Source organism: Bombyx mori, chromosome 4 (genome assembly GCF_030269925.1).
Source record: "Bombyx mori chromosome 4, ASM3026992v2".
Classification (NCBI taxonomy): Eukaryota; Metazoa; Arthropoda; class Insecta; order Lepidoptera; family Bombycidae; genus Bombyx; species Bombyx mori.
This window is the reverse complement of record NC_085110.1, coordinates 11,013,758-11,029,004: the sequence shown is the minus strand read 5'-3', so window position 1 is coordinate 11,029,004 and position 15,247 is coordinate 11,013,758. Positions and strand designations below refer to the sequence as shown.

Here is a 15,247-nt window from a genome sequence, read left to right as displayed (position 1 = left end):
TTTTTGTCTCCTTCGACGTCGAAAGTATTTTTTCTTGGCCAGAAAAGTAAATGTTATGGTCATCGACAAACTCAGAGCACAACCAAAAAGTTACCTAAGGCTTTTTTTGCGATTCTAGGCAGTCAGTCATACGGACCACCTAATGGTATTGCAGGGGCATAGCCAAGCAACTGTCTATTATTGAGGACTCTCTTTAAGCCTCGTTTGAAGAAGGATATGTGTGACATTTATGCGTTCATTTCAAAGCCGAATGGTAAGAGGGAAAAAAGATTTCTGGAAACGCACTGGATGCAGATGCTTTGGATGAAGTATGATCAGGTCGCGGACGGTGCGATATAGGTTTATGGATCGAAGTCGAACCATTTCCCAGAGAACACTCCATGAAAAATTAGCTGTATCAATAAACAGCAACACTACTGCGCATGGAACAATATATATCTCAGTAAGAGATTAAACAAAAACATATTTATTTATTTTATAAAAAACTATTCACACCTGCTGATGCTGTCGCTTGGTTTAATATCAGTCATGTCACTCATGTCTTTTTCCGAACTGGCTATGGATACATTGTCGGCGTCTTTAGAATTCTGAAACGGCAAGAAATAATTTTGATCATAGGAGAAGAATGTAAGGACAAAGTCATTTTTTTCACAAGTTTCCGACTGCTATCCTATGTATTCTTAAACAAAATCATATTTTCGGGCAGTATTTTTTCGATTATTTCCTTGACTAATTTGATCGTCTTTTAGTAAGACGTCCATATTATTTTCTGCCACAAACAGATATCATTATCTTGATATTCCGATAAGCAAATATTCGAATACCCGTAATACCAATCGAATTGAGTTTAAAAAACAAACATTTCATTTTTCTGAATAAAATTAGATTCTCATCAATGGCTTCATTTTAATGTGACATTAATGCTTAATAATAGGAAAGATTGGCGCGAAAATAAGATTCCAAAATCAAATGTGTAGGTATTGTATTGTATATATTGAGAAATTGTACTTAAACTCAACGATTTAGCTTTGTTTAGTGTAGTAAAATATTTTCTAAACAAAAAACCTAAATCTTTTGCCATTATTTTTTTTTCTTTGAATTATTCATCACTTTTAACGATGGCAAGGGGCAAGCGCAAGACAGAGTGAAATAGAGACAACTTTTGAGAGCCCTAAATACCAGTGGGGTACCCTAGGACTTGTGAATCCACCCTCACCCAGTTCCTTCCAAAGCTTTAGAAAAAGTAACAAAAAGAAAACAAAAAGCAACAAAGTGCGCCTAGTCTCGAAGCAGCACTTTTCATATAAATAACTTTACACTAATAACATTTTACTGGTGGTAGGATCTCTTGTGAGTCCGCACGGGTAGATACCACCGCCCCGCCTATTTCTGCCGTGAAGCAGTAATTCGTTTCGGTTTGAAGGGTGGGGCAGCCATTGTAACTACATATACTGAGACCTTAGAACTTATATCTCAAGGTGTGTGGCGCATTTACGTTGTAGATGTCTATGGGTTAACACCAGGTGGGCTGTGAGCTCGTCCACACATCTAGGCAATAAAAAAATTAAAAAAAAGAATAACGCATGTTGGTCATTGAACCACAAGGGGTTCTAGTTCTTATCGGCGCTGTTAGGTCAACATTTTTATTTTAAAAAAGGAATTATGTAGTTGCAAAAATCTTACCTCAAACCCAATATCGGCATCATCATCTTTGGTTCTATTCAATAGGAGCGATTGATCTATCAAAACCCCGTTGTACAAAGGTTTGGCGAACAATTTGTCGGTAGCAGCGACACGCTCACATCGTGGCAGCCAAGTATGCCCAACGATCCACGCTTGGGACATGAGCCATAGCAACCACACCCACGCCATTTGACGTCCGATGTACTCACGTAAGAAGTACACTGTGATAAATTATAAAGTTCATAAATAAAATTCAATGTGTATTTATCATAAATGCGTTCCTAATATATTCACCAGGTTGTGATAAATATAAAAATTCAAACGTGATAAAAATAAAATCATAATCAACAATTAGATAATATGCAAAAGTTGTTCCCGACACTACTGATATAGATTCTGTCATAGCATCAATAAAGTACAATATGTTATTTATTCACAGAGGAACGTGATGGGGCACACCAGTAAGCACCTACAAGCTCATAGCCCACCTGGTGTTGAGTGGTTACTGGAGCACATAGACATCTACGACGTAAATGCAACATCCACCTTGAGGTAGAAATTCTAAGGTCTTAAGTATAGTTACAGTTATAGTCTTTAAGGCAAAGTTTATTTTTCAATGTACGCAGTTTATGTTACACATTTATTCCTTCTAAATAATATATAAACATTCTTGATAAGCTAATAAAACTATACGATATAATGATTAAATGAAACCAAATCAAAGTTAATATTTTTGAATTATAATAAAACGTTTGCTCTTTTATCTCACCTGGAGGAATTTCGTAGAACAAATAATCGGGAATTGTTCCGTAAAACGCACACGGGTCCGCGTTTCTCAAGCCGCAAAGGAATATAAGGAGATTTATAGCAACCGGTCCGACGAGTGTCAGAGCAAATGTGAAGCTAAAATTTTGAATAAGAATTTTACAAGCAAATTTGGCGGCTCCAAAACAGAAATACGCTGCTGTAACTTGAATAGCGGCCACCCAGAGAGATGTAGACCAATAAACTGGCAGCTCTAACGTCTTGCCGGTCAAGGTATAGTCTAAGCCGTCATTGGCATCGCTGAGTAGCACTTGGACCTAGAAGAAGGTTTCTTGCTGCCATGAAATGCGTTAATATTAAAAGTTTACAATAAAATATATTTTCATAAAACTATCAATACCTCATTGACCACGTACAATCGCTCACCAAAAGCATCTCGTGTTAATTCAAAAAATGAAAACGCATTATCACCTTGTACTTGTAACGATATCAAGACACAAATGAAAAATAATGTAATTTTCCAGAGCGGTAGGATCCTGTGCGTATAATAACGAGTCTTTTTGAGATTTTCTCTCAATAGTTGTAAATGATACATTACATCTGAAAATATATTGTTAATTTTTCTATTTATTTAATGTAATACCTATAATTATAAAAGACCACGGATTGGAGCATACACAAGTGATTTTTCGCCAAAGACAATTTTAAAATTGAAATCATGTCCTATTTTGAAATAAGTTGTAATTTTAATATTTCATTACGTATACAATAAAAACATAGTTCCTAGTTCGAAATGTATGGCACAAATTATAATTTATCAGAAAACCAAAATGTAAGTGTTCTGTGATACAAGCTGCGCTTAATACCGTCTAGAATATTCATTTACAGCATATGTCGGCGCAACGTCACTATTTAATTAACTAAAAATAGTCAAAGTTAACTGCTTCCATAATGCTACGCATGTAAGCAACTGTTTAAGACGGTATTCAAGCGAATTCATGACTAAGCTACCTCCACTATTCTACTGTAAATACGAGTGACTATTGTTGCACAAAGTATTCCGACTCGAGCAGCCGACTGAAGCGGAGCTCTCTGTGTTTATCGTTGTATACTCGAACTACAATAAATGGAGTTCATTGGAAAAGTGAGTCTTAATTACTGTCACTATGGAAGGTAACGATACTGATGAAGAGAATGGCGTCAGCGTCGCTGACGCCATCATTTTAAAAACACCATGGAACCAGCCTCTCCGTCACATAAGTTTGTTGGAATGAAAATACTAATACAGTTTTAATATTACATGGTTCATCAAAATAATAAATAGCGCTTACACGAGGAATTCCGATGGCAGCTGCCGACGTAATTCTCCCACCAGCCCAGGGACACCAACAGGCAAGCTACCGGTATTGACCAAAGTACCGGTTTACCATCTAACATAGGCCATACCACAAAAGCAGTCGCCTGAGCGGATATGGCCAGCACGTCAATTATCAATTTTATAGAATAACGTGAATCGGTTCGATCTCTCGAGAATGCATTCAAAATTCCCGGTATTATACACATAGCGTTCATCAACATGGCGCCGTTCACCACGTCCAGTTCGGGTAAAATGATCAGTAACAAAATGGCGATTCCGATTGTATGTAACGTTTCTATGGTAAAAGCCTGAAAATAATTAATAAAGAAGACTTCAATCTAAAAATGTTCTTTATGGAAAAAAACTATCGATGATTTTAAAAATCAATAAGATTATTATCACCACAAAATCAACCTATTGGTAAATGCATGAGAGCGTGAGAAGTTTTGAAACCAATGGGAGTACAATAATTCTCTTTTCATTATTATACTGCATAGAGGGAGATAAGAGGATTATCTTGATATCTCGCTATATCCTCATTAACACCGCACTACACACTATAATTATGGAACAACCCTTTTGTTGACCTTTTGAGATGTAAGTACCTGTACGATTGTAAATTCAGTTTTGTCATATATCACCAAGCTCTGGAATGAGTCATCATCACCAGTCCAGAGACGGCTTATATACGTATTTAGGACTATACATAAGTAGCTATAAATTATTCTTTAGCGGTAGGTAGAGACTTGGGCGGATCCTCAGCATTATTACCTTCCATAACAATAACTACTAAGATCGGGTAAGTCGTGTCTTCGCCTGTCTTCGATAACCGTTTTTTGTTTGTTTTATCAATGAATGCTTTTACATACTTACAATAACGAACTGAGATACTGAAGGTTTGTGGTGCGTCTTAAAAAAACAAATCCTGACTGATCTCACAAATGTGCCCAATTCTGGTACACAAAACACTATTGCTGCTGCCCAAAGCCATGTTATTCTTTCTTCTAATGTCAAAACCGTTACAAATTGTTGATCTAAAGCTAAAAAATATTACGTAATATTTTATTCACATAATGTAAATACGTGGAAGAAAACAACTCTATTTATGGCTCTTGTAGGCAGATGAGCATTCGGCCCTCTTGATCATGAGTTGTTACCGTCACTCATGTACGTCAGCAATGCCAGGGGCACATATATTTCGCTGCCTACCGCGGAGTGAATACAGCAAGCAGTACATACAAACAGTAAATAGAGTACTTTAGAATGGATTTTTATCTCGTCACTTATCATTATGTAGATTTAAAAATATAAACATTGCTTTACATGAGCTTAAATGTATGATTTCTTCGAAGTTGAAATGGTCGCGATGATGAAACCTGCCCGTGCGGACACACACTCGGTCACCAGCAAGTTTTCTATACTTTATACATTCATAGTTGGGGCATAAAAATAATTGGAAATATCCTCTAAGCTGCTCTACACTATGTCATGTTTAAAAGGTATGGTAGATTTGTGACAAGTAGTTCAATATTGGCTTCGTAATCTCACAAATACTGTAGTCATTAATTCATTCCAGATGATTTAATAATATTGATACCATTCCTAATATCTTAGATACGTATCCACTGTTATTTGTTCATAACAAGTTATTGAGACATAGAAGTCAAAACATATAATCATGATATCTATGATAAGATTTATTTATCATGTCCATAATTTATCCCTGTTTCCGAAACTTATAGTATAAATTGCAAATAGTAAAAGCGTGATTAAACCGTTATAAGCTAATTTGATTTAAACTCATCGTCAAATATGCAAATTCAAAGAAAAATCATATTCGCCCATTATACATCAATTTCAAGTGTATCCGGAATATGACGTCTGTAAAAAATATCATTGACGTCACTTACCAAGAAGCTTATTGCAATGCGTGATTTGTCGATCTTTTTTCAGTTGCGACGTGATAAAAAGTAGCGTTCCTTTTGCTATAACAGCAGATCCTAGTGTTGCAACGAACACTAGTATATAAGCTAGGAGTTTCAATAATTTGACGCTTATGTCGATCCATTTGGTTGAGGCCATCGACCCACTCTGCTTCTTCACGGGGATTTCGCGAAATAAGTTCCATCCTTTTGTATCTTGTGCAGTTCGATGGCTAAAAGTTAAAAGACAAGGATGTGAACATGTTAAAATAAGTAAAGTCCGTGTTAGCTTTGCAAAAAAAAAACTTTTAGTTAGCTAAATATTCCGGGAGCCAAATAGTGTGGATGGAGTTGGATCTGGCTGCAAATCGGGTGTACCGTAGGATGCCCAAGTTGGTCTGACGCTAGGGATCAGCACTAGCGCCAAGTATCGGACTGGCAAGGTCGGAATGAGTCCGGGGTGAGGGCCGGAGGAGGGAATACGCTCGTACGTCCCAGCCAGCCAGCGGCCTCCCCTTGGTGAAGGTCAAGGGGCGACCTGAAGGGGTAGAGGCCGCGCGACGCGCTACCAGCACTCTAGCGTGCTGCCAAGGAGATACGAAAGAGCGACCGGTTGGCGGTGTATCGCGTCCCGACCCGACAGGCTGGTTCTGGTCCAGCGGGGTATTCCGGGACACCAGCGGCACCGTCTGGGCGGCCTGACGGGCTGCCGTACCGAGACGGCCGACGTTTCGACGGCGAGCCTTCGATTCGCCTCGAAGGCTCCATCGGCTGGGCGTCCTTGGACTGAGCCGCGCTGTTTGGTTGTAGTGTTGACCGCGGTAATCCCCCTACCTCATCCGGGTTCTGACCTCGGAGGGGATCGGACATCGGGTGTAAGAGTGCAAGGGAGTCGTTTAGTAGGTGGGCCCTAAAATTCCTAGGGCCCGCGGTCTGCTCACAACACCATGCAGATCGTTGAGTCTCACAGGGGCGCGCGGGGACCTCGTAGGAGGTACGGCACCCAGCCCGATCGCGGGGTGTATGGTCGGAAGGCGAGACTCATTTCGGGGTCATAGTGCTCATATAGTAGTATCACTACGTACTTTACCCTTAATTAAATAACGCACAAATAAAACAGTTAAGTAACATTTTCTCCTCCGTTTCTCGTCAACCCATTTCCTTTTTTCTTTGTTTAGTTGCAATTGACGAGCTTAAATTTTATCAGTATTTATTTTGGATATTGAAAATTTACTCGGTGGTGCCGAAGTTAGCGCCCCTAACCTCTGGGTCGAGGGTCGTGGGTATCCATCCGCGGGTATCCCGCGTCGATTAAACATTAATGTGATGAACGTATATGTTTGCTCTTTGTCTGGATTTTTTTTATTTTATTTTTTTATTGCCTTTGTAAGCAGACGAGCATACGGCCCACCTAATGGTAAGTGGTCACCGTCACTCATGGACGTCAGCAATGCCAAAATGGTGTTTAATATCTTTATGTGTATATAGGCTTAGAGTTATATATAAAAGTGTGTATATCGTCTCCAGTTCCCATAATACAGGGAATCCAAATTTAGATGGCTGCGTGTGATTTGAGCTTGTAAATTCTAATACGATCGCTTTAGTCTATTGGTCTAGTGGGTATTGACTTTGATGACCGATTCTCGATCACAGTCAGCATTTTTGTTAAAGATATTTTGGTGTTCAAATCCGGACCTACCCGTTTTGTTCATCACCCACAGTACGGGTGAAAATCTTTATTAAAACAATTTCAGACGCAACGATCTGTAGCTGGGACAGCTTACAAAAAAATTAATGGAAATAAAAACATAAATATAATCGCTCTTCTTAATTTCAAATGTCAAATTTCAATGTTTTATTTTGTACGTGATTACCAACCTACAGCTTTTTATTTCATTATTTTGCACAATATTAAAATCAAATATTCAACATACAGTAAAAACTAATAGCCCAAGAGCCCACGACAGCCAGACCTTCGTTATTTTATAAAAGCTGAAAGTTTCTCTGTGTATGTCTCCAACACAGGTAAGAACAACCCGCGATTATAGAGTTTCGATTGTGGTTACTTGGGCAGGTAACAGGCAGTAAAGGTATATAAAATAGTACCTTAAATTCGTTAAAGTATAAAGGTTTTTTTTTTTAATATTTACTCCAGAATATCTCTAGAAATCATGATATCCGTTGCCGGACACTTTTTCCAGTTGTTACCCCCTGCCAGACACCCCTAAACTTTAATAAATTTTACTCATACTTTCGTTATACTATAAAAGCTAAATTTTATATGTATATGTTACTTAGGGACTTATAAAAATATGTTACCCCAATAGCCGGACAGTTTTAATGGTTCTTACATCTTGCCAGACACATTGAGAGCCCGCTGTAGGTGCGAGCGCGAGGTAGCAACTGTTCAAGCGGGTGTGAGCGAGATAGAGTGCTTAGTCTATTGTGATCTTTTAAGATATCCAATAAAAAATATATTTTATTACGTTCATAGCAATATTATAGAAAATAAAAAATGTTATTTTAATATTATAAAGTACAAACAAAATATTATATGTCAAAGAAAAATATTTAATCGTTCTTATAATTTTCCTCATTGTCGTCGATATTGAACTGATGAATAAGGCGATATCAATATCGCCTTATTCATCAGTTTCTGTAAAAAATTAAGAAAAATTATACAATTTGAATAAAAAAAAATAAAAAAATATGTACAATAATTTGTCATAATAATTACATACCTGATTGAGTTTTGAGCGAATCTCTAACATAACTCGGTAGTAGATCTTGGTGTTTGTCATCTTTCAATACCCTGCCATCATTATCCGGTTCCATATGAGGTTGGATTTTTTAGATGAGCATTATTCCAAATGGTATATACAGAATTTGATCGCAAAAATTGCTGCAATAGCTCGCTTTTACAAGGTGGTAGATTGCTAACGTCAAAATTTCGCAATTTCTTTCGGTCAAAAGCTTCGTTTACATTAGACACTGTATAGGAGTCGATGAATAATTGAAGTCGAGCAGCATCAATATCAATTACATTACGGACATTGTAAGCATTGCATATAGACCTCTATTATAGATGTTTTGTTGTTGATCTAAATTTTCAATTGATTCGCTGTTACGGAAATTTTTGAAAGCTTCCTGGTACTCTGGATATTTTTTAAATGTTTTGTATGGTTTTAATTTTCCTTTCCTGAAGAACGCAGGATAAATCCTTTTTTTTATGATTGAAAGATTACTGGTGGCCCGGAGGCCTTTCCAGCTTCACCAGGACAGGTGGGCGAGCAAAGGCTCAGCCAGGAGGGGTGGGATTTGCTATCAACTGCCCGAGCGCCTCCGAAGGAGACCTAACAACTCAAGAGCAATTGCTTCGCGAATGAATCTACTACCGGATCGGAATCGCGACCCACTGAGAAGATCCGGCGAGAAACTCAGCGGGCTGATGCATGGGTTAGGTTGCACGTCGAACTCTTTGTCGAGTTCGACGAGTACGGTTAACGGGGTCCCTAAGCCTGCTCCTAGTGTTAGAGCTGAAGGCGTCTAATGCAAAGGTTATTGGATCTGATGGATCCGTAAGGACGTGTCTAGGGCGTCGACGGTGACTGACTCCTGCATGATCAGGATTCGGGGAGTAGTCAGCGGCGGCTACGATAAGGCGATTATCATGACGCATAGCCTTATCGAAGTAACGTTCCGACACTGACTTCATGTGTTTGCGGATCGATTCTAGGCCCGATATTTATCGGCGATGCGCGATATTTAGCGGGTAGTGAGTCGGGGTTAGCGGAGCGATGATATCGAAGGCGAGATCATCGACTAACGCGTCGAGCCGCCTGCCATTAGGGGTTGTGGTGTGTGAGTTCCACCTGATGTGTTTACAATTTAGGTCGCCCGCCAGAATGACAGAGCTTCCCATGCCGAGTAGCGCCTCGATATCACTGCTTAGAACGGATAAATCCTATAAACGACAGCTGATGTGCAGTAAAAGATCACAATAGACTAAGCACTCTATCTCGCTCACACCCGCTTGAACAGTTGCTACCTCGCGCTCGCACCTACAGCGGGCTCTCAATGTGTCTGGCAAGATGTAAGAACCATTAAAACTGTCCGGCTATTGGGGTAACATATTTTTATAAGTCCCTAAGTAACATATATAAAATTTAGCTTTTATAGTATAACGAAAGTATAATTAAAATTTATTAAAGTTTAGGGGTGTCTGGCAGGGGGTAACAACTGGAAAAAGTGTCCGGCAACGGATATCGTGATTTCTAAAGATATTCTGGAGTAAATATTAAAAAAAAAATCCTTTATACTTTAACGAATTTAAGGTACTATTTTATATACCTTTACTGCCTGTTACCTGCCCAAGTAACCACAATCGAAACTCTATAATCGCGGGTCGTTCTTACCTGTGTTGGAGACATACACAGAGAAACTTTCAGCTTTTATAAAATAACGAAGGTCTGGCTGTCGCGGGCTCTTGCTCTATAATTGAATCTTCTTCAAACGCGCAATGAAAAACAAAATAAAAAACCTTATTTAGTCTAAAATTACAAACTTCATTGAAATTATCGAAACGCGTAAGTACATTTCATTTAATCCCTAATTGCATTGAAAACTGAATGTCGATATCGATCACAATTATTTTGTGTATTTAAAAACATATTTTTTCTCCTACCAGGCCAAAAGTTCGATAAACTACTACTAATTGAATAAGAACTGTCTGATGAACTCATCTTTGTTTGAACTTCACTATTAAATTTTATTGCCTTTTGTTTATTTCACTTTTACACTAAACATAATATTGCAAATTACCCGAGCACAACAATGGCGGAGAATTTTAAGTGCGTGAGAGCAGACGTAGACACTAACGCGCATGCGCACTTGTCAGTACCCAGGGAGGAAAAGTTAGACTTTCTTTCCTGTACAGCGGGAGGAAAAATTAGACTTTCTTCCCTGTACAGCGGGAGGAAAACCGAACTTTTGGCGTAGGTAGGAGAAAAAAATAGTATGTGCATCAAGGGAGAAAAGTTGGACATTTCCTCCCGTGTGTAAAATATGTACTATTTTGCATCATATCAGGAAAATACGAGAATAATGAGATATGTTTGTTCACCAACCAGTGAATAGTGAAAATAGACATTCCGCTGAGACCACCTAAACGTTGCTAAACATTATGTTGCTAATATCACTCGCGTACGCAGCACACCGCTAATTCTCCGACACATCGTGCTGCCTCGCTACTCTACTAGCCTGTGCTCTGGAAATGGATATACTCCATGATGGTTCGCAGTGATTTATAATTGTTGCTAGAAATTACTTAAGTTAATATTATTAATACCTTACAAATGTTTTGGTTATACTGTTAATTTGTAAGAAGACTAAAATAAATAAATAAATCACCACATGAATCCTACTACAGGCTTTGAACCACTATAAAATTAAAAAAAAAACTGAAATGCAATACGAAAAAATGTCAATGTAAATAAACAAAAGAAGGAAGTAGGTACTTACTCTAATTCATCAATATCTTCATAGTAACGTGTATTTTCAGAGTCCGACTCATCAGAGTCGTCGATTACTTGTTTGAACGAGGGCGCCGTGGCAACCATGTCTTATTTAACTAAAATATTTTGTGAAAACATTACAAGCACATTTTAATACAATTAACTGATAACAACGTTAGTTAAACACAAAGGAACTTTTAAACCGAACACGACTTCTTTGCCCTACAAAATTTACTTACTACTCAATACATCAAGAAAGATATTATGATAAAAAATAATCAACAAAACTAGATTAGGCATGTTGTACATACCATCGAAAACCATAATCCACAAAGCACTGATTTTCACAATATTTAATGAATAGAAAGTGTTATCATAGGGAAGTCAACTTTGCAAATATCAAAAAAGTACCTTCTTTATTCGTCATATGAAATAATGGTCATAACAAAAAATATCGCAACTTGATCAAAAAAATTATTGTTTATCACAGATCGCATTAAATTTGTCGTGATTGCGATTGAATTTTAATTCAATGTTATCATACAATATCACTTTGACTTAAAACTTATCAGTTAAGATAATTAGGATTATTAGTACTCGGCATTTGTTTTTATTTTATATACCTAAACCAAGATTCTTCGGACAATGAGTAATGAAAGGTTCCGTAGTATGTAACGGGCGTTATGTCCATATAATAATATACATAATTATATTACAATTGTAACTTTAGTCCCAAAAGGTGGGTTTCGATTTCTGGGCACCGGTACCTAACCAATAAAACAAGATAGGCCGTGAGTTCGTCCACCAGTAAGGGCAGTAAAAATAATCATAAAAAAAAATCGTACGGGTATAATTTATATAGCTAAAGAAAAAGCGGATGTAATAATTTATATAACCGAAAATACCGCATACCTTCAACCATTTAATACAACTTATTATTCTAGCTATTTTGTTTGAAATTCCTTTTTTTTATGATTGAAAGATTACTGGTGGCCCGAAGGGCTTTCCAGTTTCACCAGGACAAGTGGGCGAGCAAATGCACAGCCAGGAGGAGTGGGATTTTAACAACTGCCCGAGCGCCTCCGAAGGAGACCTAACAACTCAAGAGCAATTGCTTCGCGAACTACCGGATCGGAATCGCGACCCCCTGAGAAGATCTCAGCGGGCTGATGTATGGGTTAGGTTGCACGTCGACCTCTTTGTCGAGTTCGACGAGCACGGTTGCCGGGGTCCCTTTTCTTTTTTTTTTTTCGGGGGGAAATCCTCGTGGACTACCTCCGCCTGGGGAAAGGCGGAGGGGCGTGACGGACTCCTACCGGCTAAAACGACCCCGGTGTCCACTCACACCAGTGCTGGCCCGGTCTGTTCAGGCGTTCAGCTACTCCGTGCATCGCCTCAGAGGCACGCGCCGACACCCGCACGCGCCTCCATCGAATAGGGAGCAAGGGCTTTCCCAAGTCCCTCGCCCCTGGACCCATTCATGGGGGGCGGAAAAGGGCGTTGTCCGCCCTTCTCCTGCGCTCGGTGCGCCTTCTGCGGCCGGGAAAGGGAGATCTCGACTCCCGCAGTTTCCTTCTGCGACATCACGTCCTCGCAGAAGGACACCACGGCGTCTCACGACTCTGCGCTGCCGACCATCCTCCGATGTGGAAAGAAGCGGACGTTATCGGCATACATAAACCCGGTAAACCAAAAAATCATCCGACGAGCTACCGCCCGATTAGCCTCCTCATGTCTCTAGGCAAACTGTATGAGCCTCTGCTCTACAAACCCCTCAGAGACTTCGTCTTATCCAAGGGCATTCTCATCGATGAACAATTCGGGTTCCGTGCAAATCACTCATGCGTACAACAGGCGCACCGCCTCCAGGAGCGCATTCTCGTAGGACTTAACCGACCAAAGCCGATCTACACGGGAGCCCTCTTCTTCGACGTCGCAAAAGCGTTCGACAAAGTCTGGCACAACGGTTTGATTTTCAAACTTTTCAACATGGGCGTACCGGACAGTCTCGTGCTCATCATACGGGACTTCCTTTCTAACCGCTCTTTTCGATATCAAGTAGAGGGAACCCGCTCCTCCCCGCGACCACTCACGGCTGGAGTCCCGCAAGGCTCCGTTCTCTCTCCGCTCCTATTTAGTTTATTTATTAACGATATTCCCCGGTCGCCGCCGACCCAGCTAGCCTTATTTGCTGACGACACAACCGTTTACTACTCAAGTAGAAAAAAGTCCCTAATCGCGAGTAAACTCCAGAGCGCAGCGCTAACCCTCGGACAGTGGTTCAGAAAATGGCGCATAGACATCAACCCAGCGAAAAGCACAGCAGTGTTATTTCAAAAGGGAAACTCACCGCTTATTTCCTCGCACATTAGGAGAAGTAATATCACCCCCCCCCCCCCCCCCCCCCCGATCACCCTCTTCGGCCAACCTATACCCTGGGCCAGGAAGGTCAAGTACCTGGGTGTCACCCTGGATGCATCCATGACATTCCGCCCGCATATAAAAACAGTCCGCGACCGTGCCGCATTTATTCTCGGCAGACTCTATCCCATGATCTGTAAGCGGAGTAAAATATCCCTTCGGAACAAGGTAACACTTTACAAAACTTGCATAAGGCCCGTCATGACTTATGCGAGTGTGGTGTTCGCTCACGCGGCCCGCACACTCGTAGACACCCTTCAATCCCTACAATCCCGCTTTTGCAGGTTAGCCGTTGGAGCTCCGTGGTTCGTGAGGAACGTTGACCTACACGACGACCTGGGCCTCGAATCAGTCCAGAAATACATGAAGTCAGCGTCGGAACGGTACTTCGATAAGCCTATGCGTCATGATAATCGCCTTATCGTTGCCGCCGCTGACTACTCCGCGAATCCTGATCATGCAGGAGCCAGTCACCGTCGACGCCCTAGACACGTCCTTACGGATCCATCAGATCCAATTAGCATTAGACTTCTTCAGCGCTAACACTAGGAGTAGGCTTAGGAACCCCGGTAACCGTACTCGTCGAACTCGACAAAGAGGTCGACGTGCAACCTAACCCATGCATCAGCCCGCTGAGTTTCTCGCCGGATCTTCTCAGTGGGTCGCGATGCCGATCCGGTAGTAGATTCATTCGCGAAGCAATTGCTCTTGAGTTGTTAAGTCTCCTTCGAAGGCGCTCGGCCCGTTGTTAGCAAATCCCACCCCTCCTGGCTGAGCCTTTGCTCGCCCAGATGTCCTGGTGAATCTGGAAAGGCCTCCGGGCCACCAGTAATCTTTCAATCATAAAAAAAAAAGTACGAATAGACAGAATAGATTTGCATCAAATATGTCAGCGTAGGAGACTTTTGAGCCCGTGGGAGGCGAATTTCTCAATACATAGAGGCTTAAAGAAATAAAACTTATAACGCGCACATCCCTAATGGTTATTCCTTGTGGGCATTTGAGGGGCATGCATGCAGGCGGAGCGGTAGACGCCGCCAGCCACCACCAAGCTTTCCGAAAAAGTCAGTCCTTTCGTCAACATAGACAAGTGTTTAATTATGTTTACCTCAATTACTTGTCTTTAAGTTCATTCTTGATTGTTCACACATAATTAAACTATACCATAAACGATGATAGTTTCCATTCGTTATAAACTTTGATTCCACAAACGTTTGCGTAAACCCGCGCCTTAGCTTACGCACGCCATGCGAGACCCCGTACAATGCCACAAAACACGCCACCCTCGCGTAGAGGCAACGCACCATAAAGTTCGAGCGCCTCAAGTTTGGATAAAACTGGCTTAATGACCGGTCGCGTCGTCGCCACAAAACAAGGGGGTATTTGATATGAACGCGGAAGCATAATAATGGCACAACTTCACCTACAAAACAAGAAGAGTGCCACCCCTAAAAAATATATACTTAGTCTGGCCATAAATACTGTTACAATTAAAAATAAACAAAATATTACATTTGAATTTGGAAACTGTCATTTTTATATGATTGCTCATTGAGTTTTCTCATTTTGGCGCCAATACATTGTAC

General features: G+C 40.4%; 1 protein-coding gene across 2 annotated transcripts in view; it reads right to left on the bottom strand.

The window, feature by feature from the left end:
• Positions 1-11,791, bottom strand: part of LOC101744621 (chitin synthase chs-2) — a 28,424-nt gene extending 16,633 nt beyond the window's left edge. The window contains exons 1-9 of one of the 2 annotated variants that reach the window (XM_038010652.2): positions 11,552-11,791; positions 11,248-11,356; positions 5,716-5,960; positions 4,679-4,845; positions 3,780-4,113; positions 2,849-3,048; positions 2,453-2,765; positions 1,684-1,904; positions 496-587 (exon numbers count right to left, since the gene is read on the bottom strand). In XM_038010652.2, the coding sequence (XP_037866580.1) occupies positions 496-587; positions 1,684-1,904; positions 2,453-2,765; positions 2,849-3,048; positions 3,780-4,113; positions 4,679-4,845; positions 5,716-5,960; positions 11,248-11,345 (1,670 nt within the window). In that variant the 5' untranslated portion in view covers positions 11,346-11,356; positions 11,552-11,791. The remainder of the gene's footprint in view (positions 1-495; positions 588-1,683; positions 1,905-2,452; positions 2,766-2,848; positions 3,049-3,779; positions 4,114-4,678; positions 4,846-5,715; positions 5,961-11,247; positions 11,357-11,551) is intronic. The other variant, XM_038010653.2, reaches the window with a different exon arrangement.
• Positions 11,792-15,247: the final 3,456 nt, after the last annotated feature.